This window comes from Manis pentadactyla, chromosome 10, assembly GCF_030020395.1.
Source record: "Manis pentadactyla isolate mManPen7 chromosome 10, mManPen7.hap1, whole genome shotgun sequence".
Classification (NCBI taxonomy): Eukaryota; Metazoa; Chordata; class Mammalia; order Pholidota; family Manidae; genus Manis; species Manis pentadactyla.
Window position 1 is genome coordinate 87,613,809 of NC_080028.1, and position 25,541 is coordinate 87,639,349.

At 38.9% G+C, this 25,541-nt stretch overlaps 2 protein-coding genes and 1 pseudogene across 5 annotated transcripts in view; all 3 read left to right on the forward strand.

The window, feature by feature from the left end:
- Positions 1-25,541, forward strand: part of TPST1 (tyrosylprotein sulfotransferase 1) — a 591,927-nt gene that overhangs the window by 430,530 nt on the left and 135,856 nt on the right. The gene's annotated exons all lie outside the window — the stretch shown is intronic.
- The window catches only part of RABGEF1 (RAB guanine nucleotide exchange factor 1), a 52,568-nt gene that overhangs the window by 16,136 nt on the left and 10,891 nt on the right, over positions 1-25,541 (forward strand). For 2 of the 4 annotated variants that reach the window (XM_036907903.2, XM_057487195.1), the window contains exons 3-6: positions 1,705-1,874; positions 11,094-11,175; positions 21,546-21,678; positions 22,891-22,982. In XM_036907903.2, the coding sequence (XP_036763798.1) occupies positions 1,705-1,874; positions 11,094-11,175; positions 21,546-21,678; positions 22,891-22,982 (477 nt within the window). The remainder of the gene's footprint in view (positions 1-1,704; positions 1,875-11,093; positions 11,176-21,545; positions 21,679-22,890; positions 22,983-25,541) is intronic. The other 2 variants (XM_036907908.2, XM_057487196.1) reach the window with 2 other exon arrangements.
- Positions 4,297-6,907, forward strand: LOC130679156 (grpE protein homolog 1, mitochondrial-like; annotated as a pseudogene).

Sequence of the window (25,541 nt, forward strand, 5' to 3'; positions counted from 1 at the left end):
GTATGAGAATGCCTTTTCCCCTATATCCTCACCAGCTTCAAACTTTAGATTTTTGTCTATTTGTTAATCTTTAAAATGGCGGCTCATAGTTGTTTGAATTTGCATATTTGTATGAGAGAAATTGAGCGTATTTCAGATATTTAGATGTCCATTTATATTTCTTTTCTCTGCACCATTAGTATTCTTTACCCGTTTTTTTCCTGTTGAACTGTTGGATTTTTTCTTCTCTATGAGTCCTTTATACATAGGGCAAGTAGCCCTTCGTGACGTAACTTACAAATATTTTTTCTATTTAGTTGTCTGATAGTACTTTTGACTGATAGTACTTTTAGCCATATATATATAGTGTCTTTCTGTGCTTTTTTCTTTTCTCTTATTTTTTTCAAGATGTGCTTGAATTCTTTTAGTTTGAGTTCTGCAGTTTGAACCATAGTTAGGAAGCACTTTATAATTTGGAAGATAGGCAATACTAGATCTGGACAGATATGTAGTACAGTTTTGTTGTGTTAACTAATAGTATAATTTAGGGGGGTAAGGGTACTTTTGCTTTAATTTCAACATAAGCAGTAAAGTTCCACATGGGTTTAATAACCAGTTATGTAATAACTGAGAGGTAGAATCTTCATCTTTGCCAGTTAATAGTATGTCCTTTTAGGTTTCTACTTTTATTTGGCTCACTTGAATAAACCAGTCACTCTAATAGGAATAATGCTTTTATTACTTTAAAACTTTATTTCAACTTCATCATTAAAATGTATCTCAGGTACTGAAGTTAAAAAATAAGATTATAAGAAGTTACTGTGAGAAAGCAGGTAATAGATTGATTTTAATACCCTTCAAAAGATACTTCTTAATTATCTTTCTTTTTGTATATAAAAAGGAATCTTGGGGATATGAGATACTCTTAATTCCTTATAGGTATTCAGTTAGCACAGTTCAAAATCAGGAGGCTTAGAATATGATCAGAGACCAAGTGATAATTCATACTTTTTGACAGTGCTTGCTGTGTTACAACACCTTTATCTTTGTTCTGTAAGGTCCCATTTTCCTTTACTGTATTTATTTGAAGAGGGGAAAGAGTTGTGTGGCCAACTGACTGGACAGTGTTTTATTTGCTTCCCTTGCCTCTTTGCTGGATGTGTCATGATCATTATGCTACTTTGGATATATTCTTTCACTTTGAACAGTATGACTTGAGAACCAAATGATGGTGAAATAATTGTTAGTCTCCCACAAAGAAATTAGCCTTTGACTTTTTGGTGAGTAAAATGGGTTTGGAAAGACTGTTTAACATTATATAAGTCATCTAACATTTTTTATGCTTTTACTGATTGTTATTTAATTTACTGACTAGTTTTGTAATCTCATGCAATCTTTGAGAAAGTTGTTGAAGATAGTGGTGCCACTTCAGTATTAACAATTAAGAATACAGATCAAATCTTATTTTATTTTGACTAAGAAAATACTAATAGAGCAACTTTTATATCCTCTAGGTCATGTAGTTTTATTTACTTGTACTTCCTACTCATGAAATGGATTTAGCTTATTTTAAGGAAAGTTGTCCAAATATTTAAACATAAAATAATTTAACTTCAAATTTAACTTTGGTTAAGCATAATTTAAATAATCTTAAATTAGACATTTAAAGCGATTCCATGCATGGGTTATCTATGTAATGAAACTTACTATGTTTAATTCTCCCAGCAGAAATTCAGGAAGCAAAAGCTCCCAGTCCTTCCATAAACCGGCAAACCAGCATTGAAACGGATAGAGTGTCTAAAGAGTTCATAGAATTTCTCAAGACCTTCCACAAGACAGGCCAAGAAATCTATAAGCAGACCAAGGTGTTTTTGGAAACAATGCATTACAAAAGGGTAGGTTGAGAATAACCACTTAGAAACAGAATTGTGGTTTTAGGAAAGATCTCAGAGATAATCTAGTGTAACTTTGTCACTTCACACCTGAGCAAATCAAGACCCAGATATGTTAAGTTACTTACATGAGAAATGTCATTAAACCAAGTTAAAACCCAACTCCCAGGCTAGTACATTTCCATTGCAACTCAGTGGTATTTGGGTCATCTTTGTGTGGAAAGTTCTGACATTGAAGCCATTTGTATTGTGTACTTTAGTAATAAGCCTTCTTAACTTGCCACCCTGTAAATAGTATAAACTACCAAGAGAGCTTAGTAGACCTTGAATTTTAAGTAATAATGGTTAGACCAGTAGCAGTCATTTTACGTTTTTTTGTTGTTGTTTTTGTTTTGTATTTTAATTTTTAATTTTCTCTCCTTGCTTAGGTAGAATTCTAAATCTAGAATTTAGATGCAGAAAGGGACCTTAGCAACTATCTGGTTTCAGTCCCTTTATTTTATAGATGGGGAAGTAGAGAGCCAGAGATGATAAGTGACCTGTCTAAGGTTACACAACTAAGATGTCAGAACTAGAACTATGTCTTCCACTGTGTGTCTTTAACCCTTAATTTCTAACCCATAATTTTAGTTGCAATTTGACTACCTTTAAGGGGACTCATTGTGTAAGTAATGATTTGTTTGTAACATTCTTCACCTATTAAACTCAGAAGTAGCACTAAAGTCCCTTCTATGAAGTGAGGAAGTATTAGATAGAAAGGAAAACGGCATAAGAAAAATAGCAAGGTGATTAATTACATAGCTATATTCCAGCTGTGGTCAGAGATCACGAGGCTAATAAGAAATTGACTTCTGCCAAAAGGTTTTTTTTAATACTGAATTCAGTTAGTAAAAGAGAAAAGAAACTTGTATTTTGGTGTGCAATTACACTGAGAATAAGTATGCAGCCCTCTTTTTTCCTCAAAGTATTTGTAAGTAAGTAGTGAGATTTAGAGTTAAAACAAGCAGGTATTGATGACTTGAGTTAGAAGCAAAGATAGAGTTCCTCAGTATGGAAAAATTCAGAGTTCATGTAGTATACAACTATCATTTTTTTAATCATTGGTAAAAACTAAGGTTTTGTAGCTATTTATTCTTTAGCCCATATAAAATGTTTACAAGTTATCTATACTATATTGGTGTTTATACTATAGTACGTAAAACATATACTATATAATACTGTATTTTAGAAAACTGCTCCACTCAGATTTGTTCTGGTAATTTTTTGCTCCAACGTGGAATGCGCTCTTGTTCTGTACTAATTTAGTTGGCTTTTAAATCAGTATGCTGACGTAAGGAGGTAATTAACTGGTGCAGATACAAATGTGCCTGTTTTCAAGGCATCACTAATTGATAGCAGAGATCTGGATGTGGCCTCAGATTCCTACTGTTTGAAGAGCCATTGTACAACCTATTTTCCATTTCTAGACTAGCAGGAAGTGTTTCATGGTTGAGTGGCAAAGTCCCATGCATGTATGTTCACCATCTAGTACAATACCTGGCACAAATCTGATACTGAACAGATGCTCATTAAACTTAATGTCCCTGGAAAATCCTGTCTGCCTTTGGCTGCAAATTAATATCCTTTCAAATAAATAAAACAGTTATTACACTTGAATATACTAACCTTACCTAACTAGCTTCAAATAACTTAATCATATACATTTCTTGAGAGAATTTGATTGAGTACAAATTGGGATATAGTTCTTGTGAGGTAATGAAGTGTGTCATAGTGCCCCCTGTACTCAGTTCACCAAAACTGCTCAGAAATCTTGATGTTATGCTCACCAAGTAAACTCTTCAGTCATCTTACTCTAATGACGTACTCAGTATGAAATTCATTCTTATCTATTTGAAACCTCCCTGTTGACATTGCCATTAACTGATAATCCTTCCTCCTGCATCTTACAGCAGTATTCTTCCCAAAAATTCTGAGGTCCAAAACAATGAACCACCCTTGCCCATATCTTTTTCCACTTTTGGAGTGTATGCATTTTTTTTCCACGCATTTTGTCTTCATCAGAAAACACTCTATCTGCACTCAGACTTTTAAAAAAATTTCCTCATCCCAAAAGAGTATCTTTTTGGGGTGAAATTTCATTCTGCACCTACATAATTCACACATACTACAGGATGTGCATTGTAATGCTTCACTGCGAACAAATGTTGTTTGCTAAGACATATCTAAAGTTGGCTTGTTTTGCCTTTTTTCTTTTTGATTAAACTTCTTAGCTATTAAATATTAAATATGTATTGTCTTAGAATCCCTTTTTATATGCTTTAAAACGTGGGGTTTCTATTGCAAATGAAACAGGCAGCTACATCACTGGCACTAAATCCACTTATGGTGAACATAACAGTTGTCATCAGCCATTTTTCTCCTCTTAGAAGTCACCATAGCAAAAACTTAAGTTTCACTGAGAAAATGGCTGGTGGGGTGGGGTGGCAGAAGAAGCTAAGAAGAATTTACAAGATTTAGTTTTTTTAAAACTTCTTATCATTATAAAAATAACTACAATTTAAGAATCTCACTGGAAGAACTGAGTTTCAAGTAGGTCTAAGTGGCCATGGATTCAAAGATGGATATTGTCACCAATGAAATGAGGATATATAGATTTATTTTGTCATTTGGACAAAGCCTTACATGCCCAGGGTAATTTTAAAGCACTGTATAGAGTCAACTAGATGTTTATGTTTCCCACCATAACTAAAAACCACAAGGATGAGAAGTGAGCCAACAAGACAATAGGAAAACATCTGGCTGGTGGAATCCATACATTATAAGAAACAGAAATAGATAAAAGATTGAGTGGATAACTGTGTGGAGAGTGCTGAGTGAATAAAAAAGATCAAAAACATGTTCTAGAGGAATACAGTGATATGTGAGAGTAAACTTGAACATTATCGAGGGGCAGCCATAATGGTTCTGCCAGTGAGGCTGGCATGGCACAGTCTCCCAGGTTTGGCATTGTCTCTCAGGCCCTCTCCTGTTGTGCACAGTTGAAGAACAAGAGACAATGGCCAGAATAGAAGAGGACATGGGCCTGAACGGAACAGAAGAGAAATACCCCCTCAGCAGAGAAGATACTCATGAAAGAGAAGGTCAGGTTAGGAGAGCAGCTCAGAGATTATGGAAAAACAAATGTAAGGTTTGGCCAATACTGAGCTACTCTGTGGCAGAGGAGCCAAAAATGGTGGACGAAAAAAGCAATTATATGGTATTCAGGAATTCTGCAGGGACTTGCTAGAGGTTGTAAACATTTTGGAGAAGGCAACACAATGTGTGTTCCGGAAGACTGTAACTTCACCTGAAGAACCTCTAGAAGGACCTTGTAGTGACTGAAGTCAGCATTCAGATGGTGTTCCAAAAACATAACTTACTCAGATAGAACCAGTGATGGGTCAAGTAGAGCTAGCTATGACCCTTACAGGTGTGAGGCCTCATTGTGCATGCTGGTTGAGGGGAAAGCTGGCGTACTTGCGCTAGTTAGTAAGGGTAGGGTGCAAGTTGCAAAGTTACATGCGCACACTCCAAGACCCACCTGATAGGCATAGTGAAAGAAACTCAGCCCCTTTTAAAGGTTTTTTTTTTTTAACTAGCTGCTACAACTCTTGAAAGCTTATAGTTCATCTTTTCTCATCTATGAATACTTTTGACCTTTTCCCAAACCATGTTGGAAAACCCAAGTAACCAATGGCTAACATACAATTGCACAATTGCATTAATAAACTCATATTCAGAGTTTGTTATTGATTTTTAGGACTACATGTTTAATAGTTCCACATACATAGAGAAGAGGCCAACAAGACACTACTGAACCTCCAGAGATAAGAATAACACTGTATCTTTTCAAACTCTGGAAACATCAATATATTTTAAGCAAATACAGTCCCTTTAGGAATTCTGCTGTTTGGCTGCCTAGCTGTGCCTGGCTGCACTGTGTTTCCTCTGCATCTCATGATAGCATGCAGGTTACTGGAATACTTTGCTGCCTACCCATTGCATTCAGTGAAGGAAGGGCAAGAGTTTTAAACATTTTTCTTGCTAAGAAAATGTTGTGATGACCTGTGTGAAGAACATATATGAGTTAATTTATAATTAATAACTATATCCAACTGCTAAAAGTGATTGACTATTGGCTTTCACTTAGAGATATGAAATGAACACATGTACCTTAACAATTCTCACCACCTTTGTTTTGCCAATAATTTAATTTGACACAATTATTTTTGCCTTTTTTTGTTCATCTAAATGTAGAAATGTTTAAATCTATATTCTGCTAGCCACTAATGACCTCAAGGTATATTCCCTGCTAAGAGAACCATATGCTTGGTATACCTTAAATGTTAGCAACTAATTTTTAAGTTTTATTTAAGAGGATTAAAGCCTTAATATATTTATTTTCCTTTTTAAAAAAATTATCGAAAGCAGAAACTAGCAATACAAAAAATATGGACATTACAGCTGAAACCTAAATAGAACAAACAGTTAACTGAAGTAAAAAACATACTTAACCCAGAAAAATAGATCATGGTGATCCAGATCCTACAGATGGGAGTTCCAGAAACAGTACACAGAGTAACATAATTAAGGAAGTAGCCAGAACTGGGTTTTTCAAAACTGGGAGGGAACAACAAAAAAAAGACTTCAGACAATTAACAAAGTATATAGAGTACCTCTCAGTATTAATATTCAAAGGAACATTGTCAAACTTTTAAAGTATGAAGAAAAAAATTTAAGGAAAACAAAGAAAATGACACATATTATAGGAAAGGTGATACAGCAAGAGTTAGAGAGTACTTAAAAAGAGTTCTTCTACACTGCCAGAGGTATTTTTTCTGAAAAAACATTTACAAATTTTGTGGAACCTCAAAGAATTTACCAACACAAAACCTGTCATCACTTAGCTCTTTTAGAACTGTGAAGAATCCGAGATTTACCCCACTTGCAAGTTAATTAGTTAGCCTGCCATAGTTTCATGGATACATAGTTTCATGGACATGTACATAGTTTCATGGATATGGGTCTCACGGGTTAGAAAAAAGGGCCAGTTTATACTCATAGTAATAGCAGTAGCCAGAGTATCAGCATTTGCACCAATTCCCTGATATCAATTCCCACAGAGCAATGCAAAGAGGACCAGTCAATGCCACTACATGCAGTGTTACATTCAAGATGATAGTTTATAACCTTTACCCCACAGGGAAACATCTCTACTTTACTGGACAGTAAATACTCTAACCTTTTTACTTGAGGGAGGCACTATCTCGGTCCTCCAAAGCTGTTTTTATACAATTATTCTTGAAAAGGTCATGCAGAACAAAGGCAGTCAATGCCTCTCCTCACAAGATGTATAGAAATTTAAGAGATCTATAATAGAAGTGTCTCCCAACATCTTTACAGTATTGTAAAAGGAACAGTAATAAATGGCCACATGTATTCCTTCTTCCATTCAACTATTATAGAGCACTAGCCTTATGCTGGCTCTGTTACAGGTACTGATGAGATGGTGGTAAATGGTGCCCTAGGGGAGCTGACATTTTAGTGGAGGAAATAGAAAATAAACAGACCTGTAATACAATGTAGTGTTAAGTCCTACAAAGAATCTAAAGTAGAGTAAGAAGAGAGAGTGACAGGGTGTTATTTTAAGGCACAAAACACTGTAATGAAGGTAAATCTGGGCAATATAAACATAGTACAGTTAAAATGGTAAGTAATGTCTCCCCCATATTCTAAGAATAAAATTAGATTTACAGGTTTGATGCTAAAAAACATCTCATGGTAGTCCTTTTGTTTATTTAAACTGAGTATGCTACTAAAAGTGTTCTTACAAAATGATTTAAAATTACAGTAAGAGAATAAGCAGACAATTTGATGATATTTAGAATTTATAAACATGTTGCTGTGGACATGTTCTACCTGTAGCTGCTGCTTGTGATTATTAACGTGAAAGTCCAGGCATAATATAAAAACTGGTTCTCTAAAGAAACACTTTCAGTGGACCTTTTTAGTCCATGATCTGGTGATCTAATTTTATACAGAGATGAAGCTTAAAGAATTTACAGTATAAATTTCTTTGATCAACTTATAGATGAGAAATAGATAGGAGACGAAATGTTGACGTCTCATTGGGAAGAGGCAGTACAGAAAGGGAAGCCATCTATCCGATGTACTGAGCATGCTCAGACAGTCTGTCCCTCCCAGCATCAGGAGTGTCGTGGGCGGGGTCAGGATTTGTCCTGTAGAGTTGCTGTGGGTCTGCTGGAGTTCACACCATGGCATAAAGGAGACAACCGTTCTCATGAGCATCACTAGAAACATCATCACTACTGCCTCACCCAAGTATTAAATAAGAAACAAGAATACATAATGGTGCTTTGCATATCTATTTAGAGGTGATTGTTGACAATGGAACAAGAAGAGAGATTTACTGTATGCCCTATGGTACTTCCTCCTTCTGGCTTATAATCATCAGATACTATATTTGTGTTCAGTCTTCTCATTTAAGTTGAATGTCCTCTGGACATTTTATTAATCTTTTAATATCATTTCTGGTACAGTGGCTGGCAGTTCTACTAATCATCCAATAAGTGATTCTTGAGGGATTTGAAATATAATTTCCAGGAAATTCAGGAAAAATAATCTTATCAGGAAAATCCAAGGTTCTAATAGAGTTATGTATAAATTCAGCAACATGGCAAGGTAAATCCACAAAATTCGGTTACCATATGATATGCCAGTGATAAAAAGCTAAAGAGGCTAGCACATTAGTAAAAAGTAGTAATTTTTTAAGATAATAGCAATACATAGCATTAAATATTAATAACTTCATCTAATATAGAAGACTCATTTAAAGAAAAGACTGAAGATTGTATCTTGGAAATAGCTGAGAAAAATTTGCATTACAATGTTGCATTGTTCTGGAAACACAAGGAAGCAAATATATAATCTTTGTGGAGGTGGGGAACAAGAATTTGGGATGGGAGGTTTCTAAATCTAGTAGACTTCAAAGTGTATTCTAAAATGAAAGATGTCAAACTAGAGATTTTGATGAAAAAAAGTTAATGAGTGAAATATTCAAACTAGGCCTTCCAGAAATAATTTCAGTTTCTCAGGGGCAAGTTATATGACAACTAGGAAAGCAAGGAGAAACTAGGTTGCTTTTTACTAATTGCTGCTGGAACAGACAGGGATCTACAGATTGTGGTCTACATTTCATACTGTGTACCTCACATTCCAGCCAAACCAAAGAGTTAAACATGAAAAACTTAGAAGAAAGTAGGTTAGGACACTTCAGCTATAGAGAGGAGCCAAAACGGAACTGTTGAAAAATTGTTCTTAATGACGAGGTGAAAGGTTTAGTGGTGTTTTTAAAAATCTGTAATGGAAAATATGAGGTAAAGTGAAAGGCAGCACTGGGAAACTCTGGTGAATATAAAAGCCTAACATTTAAGAATGTATAAAATTCACTAAGTGTACTACTGAGTCCTTAGTAGACAAGGGATCAATTGTAATTCAACCAAATGACTGTTACATATAAATCACTAATATGGGCCAAAATGAGAGGTGCAGCCAGGGCAGCCACAGAGAGTTTTAAGTGCTGTGCAACTTGTGAGGTTATTTTGACCCAGTGAATGAAATACAGCCTCTTAGAGGAGGTAGGGTTTGAAGAGGGCCTTAAAGGAGATAGTGTAGAAACTTCCTTGGATACTGTTGGAGGATTGAAGAGGAGTAAAATTAATCTGGGCATAGAATACTTTGACAGTGTTAAAGAGGTGGGAAAACAAAGTGCAGACCCTCCGAACAACAGGCCACCTGGCAAGGTAAGTGGGAAGGGGATGCAGTATTTGGACTGAGTGCACCCTTCAGCAGCTATTTGATGGACAGCTCTTTGTGATTTGAGACATAGTGTGACCAGATCATAATCCAACACTATCAGTTGGACTGTGATGGGTAAGACTGAAAAGTGAGAAAGATTCAAATTGGGGAAGTAAGCTGAACTCCAGGTGAACAGTAACAAGGGCCCAAACCAGGAAAGAATTGGTAGGGTAGACTTTGTAAAGGCAGATAGGCACAGTCTGGTCACTGCCCAACTCAGGGCATCTGAATTCATCCAAAGTGACAGGATGCAAGTGCTTAACCAGGGCTTTATTGGCCCTTGGTTTTTGCTGTCAGTGGACTATGTAGAGGCAGCCCTAGATGAACAGTCCTGTGGAAGTGGTCCTGGGCTGTGTTTTTGCCTTTCTACAGTGACATCTTTATGAGAACCCTTGAGAGAAATTTCTGATTTGGGTGTCAGAATTTCACCTGAAGAATGAGTTTGCTTTTGTACTTTGAACACTAAATTATGTGACTTTTCATCTTAGAGATGATTGCTGGAAAGTTTAGGGACAAATTTATGGGCTGACTCTTGACTAGCTTCATCTTCAAGAAATACATTTTGTGTTGTTCCCAGCTCTACTTTCTCTTTCTATGTTTTGGTTTTCTTTTTGTCACCTTCTAATTTATTGTGCTGAACTGCATTTATTTTTTATGTAGACTTTATTCTCTGGAAGAAAGAAATACATGTATTATACCTATAAAATCAGTAAAAATCCAGCTAACAATTGCAAAGCCTAATGTTGCAGGGCCATGGAGCAAGAAATACACATACATGCCTAATGAATGTACATTGAAGTTTCTGAGGACTCTATCTAGCAATAGATACTTAGAGCTCTAAAGTTTGTTATACATCTTAAACTGTTAATGCCACTTCTGAAAGTGTATCACAAAGCATAGTCTTCACACAGTTGTTTATAGATGCAGTACATAATGGTGAAAAAAAGGAGAAGGAACCCAAATGCACAGTGATAGGGACTGGTTAAATTGTTTAATATAATGGCATGTTATAAAGCCATCAAAAATTAGGTAGATTAGATAGAAATGTACATAAATGTGTAAATTTTCAAATATATGTTACACCTATGTAAGATTTTGTATATACAGCAAGAAGAAATGAGGTGATGGAATGTTTTAAGTAATATTAATGGTAAGATTTTTCTCCCCTATGGTGTTAATGTAACTGTTAAGCACTTTTGAGATTAGCACCAGTTCAAGGACTGGGTTTTGGAAGCTATAAAATTTAGAGCTTTACTCATGATCTCTCCTCAGCTACCAAGCAGCCTCTTTGTCCCTTTGTTTCAGGATTTAAGCATTGAAGAACAGTCAGAGTGTACTCAAGATTTTTACCAGAATGTAGCTGAAAGAATGCAGACTCGTGGAAAAGGTAATACTTGGTTAGCCACCATTAAGGGATCACACTGGTCAATGCACAGGACCTGAGTCTCTTAGAACTTTCTCTCTCTCTCTGATGACCGGGATGGTTTGCCAACTCTGTCCTATAAACAACTCTGCTGACATTCTGGTAGCTAGCTGGTCTGATCCTTAGAGTGCCTTTGATACCACCACAGATCAAGAGCAGTGGGTTTAATAACTCCATTAGGGGTAGGGGAAGAGTCTATTAAAAACCTTTATGAGCAGAGCCAAGATGGCAGCATGAGTAGTTCAGTGGAAATCTCCTCCCAAAAACATATATATTTATGAAAATACAATAAATACAACTAATCCTAAAAGAGACACCAGAGGATACAGTACAACAGCCAGGCTACATCTACATCTGTGAGAACTCAACATCACACAAAGGGGGTAAGATACAAGCCGCAGCCTGCCGGGACCCGAACACCCCCCCACCCCAGAGCCCAGCGGGAAGAAAGTAGTTGGAACGGGGAGGGAGTGAAAGCCCAGGACTGCTAAACAACCAGCTCTAGAAATCTGCACCCGGAGCGCAGACACACAGTGCACGGGATGCTGGATATTAGAGAAATGGAAAAGAAAAACCTGAGGGCAGGTCCATGCAACCAGCGCCCCTGAGACAAAAGAAAAGTGAGTGCTTTTTGCAACTCTTAAAGAGACAAGGACCCCACAGCTGGACGATGTCATCCTGGCACACTTAGCCAGCAGCTGGGAATCCCGGGGAACTTTGGGTGCCCTAACCCCCTGGATGGCAGCGCAGCTCTGAAGCTCCTCACGGCAATAAGCAGCCTGCCAGTCGTTCCCCCAACTGATGCAGACACCAACACACCGGCCCAGTAGTGGGAGAGCGGCAGCACGCGTCAGGGATGGTGGCGCCAGAGGGGACCAGGAGTGGCCCATATGTGCCAGCAGTGCGAGAGGGAACCGGGAGTGGCCCGTGCAAGCCCGCCGTGGCGGTGACTGAGCACCCTGGGAGTGGCCCGCACGTGCCAGCGGCCGCAGCGCCAGACGGGCCTGGAAGAGGCCAATGCGAGCCCGTGGTGGTGGCAACCGAGTGGCCTGGGAGCGGCCTGTGTATGCTGGCAGTGGTGGCACCAGAGGGGAACGGGAGAGACTCGTGCACACCTGTGGCAGCAACAGAGGGGCCCGGGAGCGGCCTGTGGGAGCTGGCGGCGGTGGTGGAAGAGCAGCCCAGGAGCAGCTGTGCCCCCAGCAGCTGCCCGGAATACCAGCCCAATGCACAGTCAGGCCAGACCCAAAGGCCGCTGCTGGCACACAGCTGCCCGGCAGGTGAGCTGCTTTCACGGGGGAGTGCATCTGGCGTGCCTGCCACTCCCCGCAGGACACAGCGCTGCTTTAAAAGAAACCCTGCCCACAGCAGCTTAGGGGATTAACCTGGCTGCTGCTCCAGGAGTGTGGGTAACTGACACAGGCAGCGGAGAAGGGCAAGCTGTCCAGCAAGCAGGAAAGGACTTTCTTCTCTGAGCTGATCACCCACTACCTGCCTACAGCCACCGCTATAACCATGAAAAGGCAGAACAGTTTAGTCCAGTCCAAAAATAGTCCAGACAACCCCTGAGAGAGGACCTGCAGAGATAGACTTAACCAGTCTCTCTGAAAAAGTATTCAAAATAAAAATCATAAGCATGCTGATGGATCTGCAGAGAAATATGCAAGAGCTAAAGGAGCAAGTACAGAGGGAGACTACAGAAATAAAACAATCACTGGAAAGACTTAAAAGCAGAATGGACGGGATGCAAGAGGCCATTAAAGTAATAGAAACCAGAGAACAGGAATGCGTAGAAACTAATGCAGAGAGGGATAAAAGGATCTCCAGAAATGAGACAATATTAAGAGAACTGTGTGACCAATCTAAAAGGAACAATATCCGCATTATACGGGTACCAGAAGAAGAGGAAAAGGGATAGAAATTGTCTTTGAAAAAATAATTGCTGAAAACTTCCCCAAACTGGGGGAGGAAATAGTTGCTCAGACCATGGAAGCACACAGAACTCCCAACAGAAGGGACCCAAAGAGGACAACACCAAGACACAGAATAATTAAAATGGCAAAGATCAAGGACAAGAAAGGAGTATTAAAGGCAGCCAGAGAGAGAAAAAAGGTCACCTACAAAGGAAAACTCATCAGGCTATCATCAGACTTCTCAACAGAAACCTTACAGGCCAGAAGAGAATGGCATGATATATTTAATGCAATGAAACAGAAGGGCCTTGAACCAAGGATACTGTATAAAGCATGATTATCATTTAAATATGATGGAGGGATTAAACAATTCCCAGAAAAGCAAAAGTTCAGGGAACTTACCTCCCACAAATCACTTCTACAGGGTATTTTAGAGGGAGTGCTCTAGATGGGAGCACTCCTAAAAAGAGCACAGAACAAAACACCCAACATATGAAGAATGGAGGAGGAGGAATAAGAAGGGAGAGAAATAAAAAATCATCAGACAGTGCTTATAATAGCTCAATAAGCAAGTTAAGTTAGACAGTAAGATAGTAAAGAAGCTAACCTTGAACCTTTGGTAACCACAAAGTTAAAGCCTGCAGTGGCAATAAGTACATATCTTTCAGTAATCACCCTAAATGTAAATGGACTGAATGCACCAATCAAAAGACACAGAGTAATAGAATGGATAGAAAAGCAACACCCATCTATATGCTGCTTACAAGAGACTCACCTCAAACCCAAAGATATGCACAGACTAAAAGTCAAGGGATGGAAAAAGATATTTCATGTGAACAACAGGGAGAAAACAGAAGGTGTTGCAGTACTAGTATCAGACAAAATAGACTTCAAAACACAAAAAGTCACAAGAGATAAAGAAGGACATTACATAATGATAAAGGGCTCAGTCCAGCAAGAGGATATAACCATTATAAACATATATGCACCCAATACAGCAGCACCAACATATGTGAAACAAATACTAACAGAATTAAAGGGGGAAATAGAATGCAATGCATTCATTCTAGGAGACTTCAACACACCACTCACTCCAAGGGACAGATCCACCAGGCAGAAAATTAGTAAGGACACAGAGGCACTGAACTACACAGTAGAACAGATGGACCTAATAGACATCTATAGAACTCTACATCCAAAAGCAGCAGGATGCAAGTTCTTCTCAAGTGCACATGGAACATTCTCAGAATAGACCACATACTGGGCCACAAAAAGAGCCTCAGTAAATTCAAAAAGATTGAAATCCTACCAACCAACTTTTGAGACCACAAAGGTATAAAACTAGAAATAAATTGTATAAAGAAAGCAAAAAGGCTCACAAATAAATGAGGCTTAACAACATGCTCCTAAATAATCAGTGGATCAATAACCAAATTAAAATAGAGATCAAGCAATATATGGAAACACATGAAAAGAACAACACAAAGCCCCACCTACTGTGGGACGCAGTAAAAGCAGTCTTAAGAGGAAAGTATATAGCAATCCAGGCATATTTAAAGAAGGAAGACCAATCCCAAATGAATAGTCAAATGTCACAATTATCAAACTTGGAAAAAGAACAAATGAGGCCTAAGGTCAGCAGAGGGAGGGACATAATAAAGATCAGAGAAGAAATGAATAAAATTGAGAAGAATAAAACAATAGAAAAATTCAATGAAACCAAGAGGTGGTTCTTTGAGAAAATAAACAAAATAGATAAGCCTCTAGCCAGGCTTATTAAGAGAAAAAGAGAATCAGCACACATCAACAGAATCAGAAATGAGAAAGGAAAAATCACGGCGGACCCCACAGAAATACAAAGAATTATTAGAGAATATTATGAAAACCTATATGCTAAGAAGCAGGAAAACCTGGGAGAAAGGGACAACTTCCTAGAAAAATACAACCTTCCAAGACTGACCCAGAAAGAAACAGAAAATCTAAACAGACCAATTACCAGCAAAGAAATTTAAGTGGTAATCAAAAAACTACCCAAGAAAAAAACCCCCGGGCCAGATGGATTTACCTCGGAATTTTATCAGACATACGACGACATAATACCCATCCTCCTTAAAGTTTTCCGAAAAATAGAAGAGGAGGGAATACTCCCAAACTCATTCTATGAAGCCAACATCACCCTAATACCAAAACCAGGGAAAGGCTCAACCAAAAAAGAAAATTACAGACCAATAACCCTGATGAATGTAGGTGCAAAACTACTCAACAAAATATTAGCAAACTGAATTCAAAAATACATGAAAAGGATCATACACCATGACCAAGTGGGATTCATCCCACGGATGCAGGGATGGTACAGCATTCAGAAATCCATCAACATCATCCACCACATCAACAAAAAGAAGGACAAAAACCACATGATCATCTCCATAGATGCTGAAAAAGCATGTGACAAAATTCAACATCCATTCATGATAAAAACTCTCAACAAATTGGGCATAGAGGGTAAGTAACTCAACATAATAAAGGCCATATATGATAAACCCACAGCTAACATCATACTGAACAGTGAGAGGCTGAATCCTTTTCCTCTGAGATCGGGAACAAGACAGGGATGCCCACTCTCCCCACTGTTATTCAACATAGTGCTGGAGGTCATAGCCATGGCAATCAGACAAAACAAAGAAATACAAGGAATCCAGATTGGTAAAGAAGTCAAACTGTCACTATTTGCAGATGACATTATATTGTACATAAAAAACCCTAGAACTGCAAAACTACTAGAACTAATATCGGAATTCAGCAAAGTTGCAGGATGCAAAATTAACACACAGAAATCTGTAGCTTTCCTATACACTAACAATGAACTAATAGAAAGAGAAATCAGGAAAACAATTCCATTCACAATAACATCAAAAAGAATAAAATACCTACGAATAAACCTAACCAAGGAAGTGAAAGACCTATACCCTAAAATCTATAAGACGCTCTTAAGAGAAATTAAAGAGGACACTAACAAATGGAAACTCATCCCATTCCCCTGGCTAGGAAGAATTAGTATCGTCAAAATGGCTGTCCTGCCCAAAGCAATATACAGATTTGATGCAATCCCTATCAAATTACCAACAGCATTCTTCAATGAACTGGAACAAATAGTTCAAAAATTCATATGGAACCACCAAAGACCCTGAATAGCCAAAGCAATCCTGAGAAGGAAGAATAAAGTGGGGGGGATCTTGCTCCCCAACTTCAAGCTCTACTACAAAGCTACAGTAATCAAGATAATTTGGTACTGGCACAGGAACAGAGCCACAGACCAGTGGAACAGAATAGAGACTCCAAACATTAACCCAGACATATATGGTCAATTAATATACGATAGAGTAGCCGTGGACATACAATGGGGAAATGACAGTTGCTTCAACAGATGGTGCTGGCGAAACTGAACAGCTACATGTAAGAGAATGAAACTGGATCACTGTCTAACCCCATACACAAAAGTAAATTTGAAATGTGTCAAAGACCTGAATGTAAGTCATGAAACCATAAAACTCTTAGAAAAAAATATAGGCAAAAATCTCTTAGGCATAAACATGAGTGACTTCTTCATGAGCATATGTCCCCGGGCAAAGGAAATAAAAGCAAAAATGAACAAGTGGGACTGTATCAAGCTGAAAAGCTTCTGTACAGCAAAGGACACCATCAATAGAACAAAAAGGTATCATACAGGGAGTATATATTCATAAATGACAGATCCAATAAAGAGTTGACATCCAAAATATATAACGAGCTCACACACCCCAACAAACAAAATGCAAGTAATCCAATTAAAAAATGGGCAGAGGATCTGAATAGACAGTTCCCTAATGAAGAAATTCAGATGGCCAACAGACACATGGAAAGATGCTCCACATTGCTAGTCATCAGAGAAATGCAAATTAAAACCACAATGAGATATCACCTCACACCAGTAAGGATCGCCACCATCCAAAAGACAAACAACAACAAATGTTGGCGAGGTTGTGGAGGTAAGGGAACCCTCCTACACTGCTGGTGGGAATGTAAACTATTTCAACCATTGTGGAAAGCAGTATGGAGGTTCCTCAAAATGCTTAAAATAGAAATACCATTTGACCCAGGCATTCCACTTCTAGGAATTTACCCTAAGAATGCAGCACTCGTTTGTAAAAGACAGATGCACCCCTGTGTTTATCACAGCACTCTTTACAATAGCCAAGAAATGGAAGCAACCTAAATGTCCATCAGTAGATGAATGGATAAAGAAGATGTGGTACATATACACAATGGAATATTACTCAGCCATCAGAAGAAAACAAATCCTACCATTTGCAACAACATGGCTGGAGCTAGGGGGTATTATGCTCAGTGAAATAAGCCAGGCAGAGAAAGACAAATACCAAATTATTTCACTCATGTGGAGTATAAGAACAAAGAAAAACTGAAGGAAGAAAACAGCAGCAGAATCACAGAACACATGAATGGACTAACAGTTACCAAAGAGAAAGGGACTGGGGAGGATGGGTCGGAAGGGATTGATAAGCGCGGGGAAAAAGAAAGGGGGCATTAGAATTAGCATGTATAATGTGGCGGTGGGTACGGGGCAGGCTATACAACACAGAGAAAACAACAGGGATTTTACAGCGTCTTACTACCTCATGGACAGTGACTGTGAAGGCGTATGTGGGGGTGTCTTGGTGTTGGGGGGAGCCTAGTGAACGTAATGTTCTTCATGTAATTATACATTAATGATTCCAAAAAAAATTTATATGATTAAAAAAAACCCATTACGAGGCTTCTAAATGAAACCCCCATCTTAGAGTCACCATTTTATGAGTCATTTTTCTAGACTGTGTATTCCTCATGTAGGTTGAGGTAGAAAAAAAATTGAGAATCACTGCCTTAGAGCATTAAGTTTTTAGGGATTCTTTTACTTATTATTATTTCAAGGTATCATTGATAAACAATCTTATGAAGGTTTCACATGAGCAACATTGTGGTTATGACATTCACCCATATTATGAAATTCCCTCCCATTCCATTGCAGTCACTCTCCATCAGTGTAGTAATATGTTATAGAGTCACTACTTGTCTTCTTTGTGCTATATTGCCTTCCCTGTGTCCCCCCTACATTGTGTATGCTAATCATAATGTATCTTAATACACTTATCCCTTGCTTCCCACCCAACCTCCTCAATACCTCCTTTTGGTAACCACTAGTCTCTTCTTGGACTCTGAGTTTGCTGCTGTTTTGTTCCTTCAGTTTTACTTTGTTATACTCCAGAAATGAGTGAAATCATTTGGTATTTGTCTTTCTCCAACTGGCTTAGTTCACTGAGCATAATACCCTCTAGTTCCATCCGTATTGTTGCAAATGGTAGGATTTGTTTTTTTCTTATGGCTGAATAATGTTCCATTGTGTATATGTACCACGTCTTCTTTATCCATTCATCTACTGATGGACATTTAGGTTGCTTCCATTTCTTGGCTATTGTAAATAGTACTGTGATAAACATAGGGGTGCATATGTCTTTTTGAATCTGGGATCTTGTTTTCTTCGGGTAATTCCTAGGAGTGGTATTCCTGGGTCAAATGGTATTTCTGTTTTTATTTTTTTGAGGAACCTCCATATTGCTTTTAATAATGGTTGAACTAATTTACCTTCCCACCAACGGTGTACAAGGGATCCCCCTTCTCCATATCCTTGCCACTATTTGTTGTTGCTTGTCTTTTGGATGTTGGCGATCCTAACTGGTGTGAGGTGATGTCTTATTGTGGTTTTAATTTGCATTTCCCTGATAATTAGCAATGTGGAGCATATTTTCATGTGCCTCTTGGGCATCTGAATTTCTTCTTGGTAAAGTGTCTGTTCATATCCTCCGCCCATTTTTTAAATCAGGTTATTTGCTTTTTGGTTGTTGAGGCATGTGAGTTTTTTATTTTGGAAGTTAACCCCTTGTCAGATATGTCATTTACAAATGTATTCTTCCATACTGTAGGATGCCTTTTTGTTCTGCTGTTGGTGTCCTTTGCTGTACAGAAACTTTTTATTTTGATGTAGCCCCATTTGTTCATTTTTGCTTTTGTTTCCCTTTCCCAAGGAGATGTATTCAGGAAAAATCGCTCATGTTTATATTCAAGACCGTTCTGCCTATGTTTCCTTCTAAGACTTTAATGGTTTCATGACTTACATTCAGGTCTTTGATCCATTTCAAGTTACTTTTGTATATGGAGTTAGACAGTAATCCAGTGTCATTCTCTTACGTGTAGCTGTCCAGTTTTGCAAACACCAGTTGTTGAAGAGGCTGTCGTTTCCTTAATTGTATATTCATGGCTCCTTTATCATGTAGTATAGTTAACCATTTATGCTTGGGTTTACATCTGGGGGGTCTCTTTTCTATTCCATTGGTCTATGGGTCTGTTCTTATGCCAGTACCAAATTGTTTTGATTACTGTGGCTTTGTAGTAGAGCTTGAAGTCAGGGAGCGTAATCTCCCCCAGCTTTATTCTTCCTTCCTAGGATTGCTTTGGCAATTCGGGGTGTTTTGTGGTTCCATCTGAATTTTAGAACTATTCACTTTAGTTCATTGAAGAATGCTGTTGGAATTTTTATAGGGACTACATTGAATCTGTTGATTGCTTTATGCAGGATGGCCATTTTAACTATTAATTCTTCCGATCGATGAACATGGGATGTATTTCCATTCATTGGTGTCTTCTTTAATTTCTGTCATGAGTGCCTTGTAGTTTTCAGGGTATAGGCCCTTCACATCCTTGGTTAGGTTTATTCCTAGGTATTTTATTCTTTTTGATGCAATTATAAGTGAAATTGTTTTCCTGATTACTTCTTCTAGTTCATCATTAGTATATAGGAATGCAGCAGATTTCTGCATATTAATTTTGCATCCTGCAACTTTGCTGTATTCAGATATTAGTTCTAGTAGTTTTGCTGGGGATTCTTTAGGGTTTTTTATGTTCAATATCATGTCAACTGCAAACAGTGATGGCTTGACTTCTTTCTTCTTACCAATATGGATGCCTTTTATTTCTCTGTGTTGTCTGATTGCCATGGCTAGGACCTCCAGTACTATGTTGAATAAAAGTGGTGAGAGTAGGCATCCTTGTCTTGTTCCCGATTGTAGAGGAAAAGCTTTCAGCTTTTTGCTGTTATGTGTGATGTTGGCTGTAGGTTTTTTTATATATGGCCTTTATTATGTTGAGGTACTTTCCCTCTATGCCCATTTTGTTGAGAGTTTTTTCATGAATGGATGTTGAATTTTGTCAAATTCTTTCTCAGCATCTATGGTAATGATCTTGTGATTTTTGTCCTTTTTGTTGATGTGGTAGGTGATGATGATGGATTTTTTAATATTGTACCATCCTCACATCCCTTTAGGGATTCTTGAATTTGACTTCACTGGTGGTGGGTTTAAGGATGGTTAGCATATACATGTATCCGAGAAATCTGTCCCACTTGTACATCTCAGAGAGCTCTCTAGGGTTTAAAGTAAACCTCAGGAAAAAGAAAGGGTGAATCTTGCCAGTGTTCATCAGTCTTGGAGAGTGACCTCATGGTAAGGTCTTCCTCCTTGGCAGGGTGTACAACTGTCAGGTCCTGCTGAAACAGCTTAAGTTAGAAGTGGGGATTCTGTAATAGGCAGTCCCCAAAGTTGAGGTAATTTTTTAAAGAGTTTTTTTTTCTTTTCCTTTTTCTTTTTTTAATTGAAGTATAATTTTCATACCCTATTTGGTTAGTTTCCTGGGTATAGTATAGTGATTTGACATTTATAGATACTACGAACTGATCACCACAATAAGTCTATGTACCATCTGTACCATCTGTCACCATAGAAAGTTAATACAATATTATTGACTGTATTCCCTGTGCTGTACATCACATCCCCATGACTTATTTACAAACTAGAAGTTTGTACCTCTTGATCCCCTTCACCCATTTCATTCCTCCTTTCCCCTCTGGCAACCACCACTTGGTTCTCTGTAACTGTGAGCCTGGGTTTTGTTTTATTTATTTTGTTTTTTAGCTTCCAGTTAAGTGAAATCATGTGGTATTTGCCTGTTTTGGTCTGACTTACTTCACTTAGCATAATACCCTCAAGGTCCATCCATGTCATACATGGCAAAGTTTCGTTCTTTTTCATGGCTAAATAATACTCTATTGTACATATGTGTGTATTGATATATACACACACACCCCTCCCCAACACCACATCTTCTTTATCTAAAGGGTATTTTTTAACGTTACATCCTAGGTTTTAATTTCTAAGTGTGTTTAATGTATTACTAGTAAATTAGTTTTCTGCTACATTGAAACTACTATGAAAACATACTGTTAATTTAAACTGTCCACCATTCTTTTGAGCTTTTATATCCATTTGGGTATTTCAGTGCCTCCAGAAAGAGTTGAGAAGATAATGGATCAGATTGAAAAGTACATCATGACTCGTCTCTATAAATATGTATTCTGTCCAGAAACTACTGATGATGAGAAGAAAGATCTCGCTATTCAAAAGAGGATCAGGTAGTTGTTTGTTTTGCTTTGTCTTACTGTATTTATTACCTACTATTGGAAGAAGTCATTGTGGGGAAAACAGGGCCCTTGAGTTTCAGACCTTGAGAGCAAGTAACAGCCTAGGTAACTACTGTAGCATATGAACTTCTTTGTGGTGCTAGATGGTAATTTGTAAATTTGAGAATAATAAATATAGTTAGTTGATAGGAGAAAATGGCTCAAGTCACCAGCTTACTTATCCATCTGACTCCAAGCAGTTAGATAACCAGGTCTGATGTTCAAGATTGTTTCAAATCTCTAACATTTCCAGGGAACAGGAGGAAATTTCATTATTTTCTCATTTCATTGTATTAACTGTCTCATCAGGCTGTGAATATCCATATCGAGGCAATGGGTGTCATTCCTCATCCCTACCATGGCTGCTCATTCAGCCACTCCTCCAGTCACATCTTTCCTAGCACTGGCTCGATAACCCTCCCCAGAGCACCCAGTGTTCCATGGCAGTAGAGAGCCAGTGTTCTGCATTCCAGCAGCAGTGAAACACTGAGAAAATGGGCCATGTAAATGTGAGAATTGGGTCCAAGGCTGAGCATGATGAGGTGCTTCTGGAGGAGTGGGTCCTAGGAATCCCAAATGTAGTTCCCAGACATCAGGGCTGGCAGCTAGAGATCTGTGCTTGATGGTGTTGAGCCAGAAGTAACTAAAGTACTAGAGGGGCTTCAGACTGACATGCAGGGTGAGAACATTAGTTAAGCAAGTGGTGAGGGTCAGCAGCAGAATCTCTAGAGGGAAGATAGGGTGCAATGAGGAAACTCAGTGGGTCCAGCTGGGGTGACATATGCTTACTGACCTTGTACACAGGGTCTGGTGTGCCTTAAAAGTCGAGAGCAGAACCCTAAAAGGACATTAATGGAGATGGACAGTGAGGAGAGGGAGCAGCAGATTCTTCTCAAATCTGCATTCTCAAATATTAAGTGCTATTTCAACTGGTAAAATTGTCTTCTGCTTTTCTTGCAGTAAGTGCAGAAGAGAAGCCTTATCTTAGAATTCTAATTACATCAGCTGAGGTCTTAATAGGTGCTGGGGCAATGGGCCTGGGCGTAGGATTGCCTGATTAGTTAGTCAGTGGTGCCCCATATTTCCTCTTAAGTGAAGGAAATGACAAGATAAATGACTGCAGTCCATTTTTGGAACTCTTTTTTACTATCTCCCTCTTTGTAGAGCCCTGCACTGGGTTACACCTCAGATGCTTTGTGTCCCTGTTAATGAAGAAATTCCAGAAGTGTCTGATATGGTGGTGAAAGCAATTACAGGTCAGTGAAACTGATAGCTTTTATATTTGGATGTTTTTCCCTTAAAGTTAATAAACCCACAGGTCAGTGAGCAAAAGGTCAGTACAGTATTTGTAAAATGGAGCCTGCCAGAGATATACTGGTAAAATTGTGGAATGTGGTAAAAGAGATTTGCTAGAGTGTTAACAAATTTGAGGCATTCAGATTAGCAAGTAAACTACTTTTCCCTTTGCTTTCTGTGACCAAGGTCTCATATTTATTGGGAATCGAACAAAACTAAGATCAACTCAGGTATGTTTCTTAAAACTCAGTTGCATTTATATAAATCAAAATAATTCTGGAGGGAGAAAAGAGAGTTGGTGAGGCAAGGTAATAATCCCCAAGCTAGAGACACGTGTTAAAGTGATGCCTCTAATTGGTTGATAATCAGAGATATGCTTTGATTTTTCTGGTTTGTTCAGGAAGTAAATGAAGTGCCCTAAATTGATACGGCTCTGCCATTTTTGGACCAGTCTAGGTACCTAATAAGGTTTCTGTTTCTTATTCGTAGAAATAACCCAGCAGAAGTGCAACACAAAAGTTAAAAAAAAAATACTAATGGAGAAGACATCCAACCATGGTCAGCTTCTCTTTAAGGAGAAGAGCTAGAAAGACTTGCTCATTTAGAGATTATTAATGGAATTTTGCTGGGAAGGAAAGTGGGTGAGCTGATGTTAGCAGAGTTGCAGGCAGGCCATTAAGTAGGTTCCTTTGGTTTTAAGAACCAGAGATTAACTCAAGTTACAGAAAGAAATGGGAGTTTGCTTAAAATATTATCAGAGTTGGAAGGGAGGTAGTACTGTGACAGAAACTGAGCTCCATGGCCCCTCTAGGGACTGGGTTATCTGCTGTTAACATGATTGTTCCCACTTGTCCGGTTTAGCTTTTCTTTGTACATTTGCACCTTTCAACTCCTGTTATTAAATGAGTTATTCTCTGTAGTTCCCCTTGTAGAGTATTTGGCCTAGCTGAACACTGTAGTCTTTGTCATTCAAAGCTTTTCTGCTGGGCTGCATCAGAGGTCCCATGAGTTAACTAACTCCTTTGGGTCAAGGCCCACCATCACTCCTACATTTTTCTCAGGGAACATCTAAGATATTGAAGGTGAAAGCCTCCCAAAAGTCTGGGTATGGATCTTGTATTTATGTTTTTTCCAGACTTTCACCAAGTTCAAGACCAACTGGTTTATATTTGAAATACTGCCATAGGAATTTATGTTGAGGACTCTCTTTTGAAAAGCCACAGGACAGACCTTGTAAAACCAGAAACACAAGTGCCAGATCATTGTTTCCTTAAAATTAGATCTAAGGGAAATTCAGTACATCAGGTTTGTTAATAGAATTTAAGAGGTGAAACTTCTTTCAAGGCATCTGAGTTGGAGCTATAGGAGACCTTTTCATAGTAGAAATTCAGTCACAAAATTTTAAAAGCCTTCTTAATCTTTCTCATCGTAGTCCCCACATCTGGCAATTCATATGCAGACACATTCTGCCTAAATGAGGACCAAAGGCTATATGATCACTTTCTTCCTAATCTAAAATTGTTGGTGTCGGAGCCAAGATGGTGACGTGAGTAAAGCAGTGGAAATCTCCTCCCCAAAACATAAATATTTTTGAAAGTACAACAATTACAACTATTCCGAAAAGAGAGACCAGAAGATACAGGACAACAGCCAGAACTACATCTACACCTGCGAGAACTCAGTGCCTTGTGAAGTGGGTAAAATACAAGCCGTGGCCTGGTGGGACCCGAGTACCGCACACCCCAGCTCCAGGCAGGAGGAGAGGAGTCAGAGTGGGGAGGGAGAGGGAGCCCAGGACTGCTAAACAACCAGCCCTAGGCATCCGCACCAGAGCACAGACACACAGTGCGTGGGGTGCTGGATACTAGTGGAACGGGGCAATAAAATCTGCGAGCGGGTCCCCACAGCTGGCGCCCCGGGACAAAAATAAATGAGTGCCCTTTGAAAGTCTTAAAGGGACAGGGACCGTACAGCTGGATGGAGGTGTCCCGGCACAATCAGCTCAGCAGCTGGGAACCTGGGGACCGGGCGCCCTAACCCCTTGGGCAGCAGCACAGCTCCAAGGCCCCTCACGGCGATAAACAGCCTCCTGCCTGTTCCCACTCTGGTGCGACCTAGCCATAGAGGAGCACAGAGCAACCGTGTGTGGAGCTTCCTTCACAGTGGCCAGGCAAGAATCAGAGACCCCCATCTGCACGCACCTGCCCAGCACAAGCTGCTAGAGGTCACCGTTCTCCCAGGAGAGGAAGGCCACAAACTAGCAAGAAGGGACGTTCTCCCTGCTGACACGTACCAACTACCCATGACTATCTCTATTGCCATGGAAAGGCAGAATAATTTGATACAGACCAGATTAACCCAGACAGTCTCCCCTGAAAAGGAATCTGGGGAGTTAGACCGAACCAATCTTCCTGAAAAAGAATTTACAAGGTCATAACCATGCTGATGGACTTGCAGAGAAATATGAAAGAGCTAAGGAGGGAGAATACAGAATTAAAACAATCTCTGGAAGGATTTAA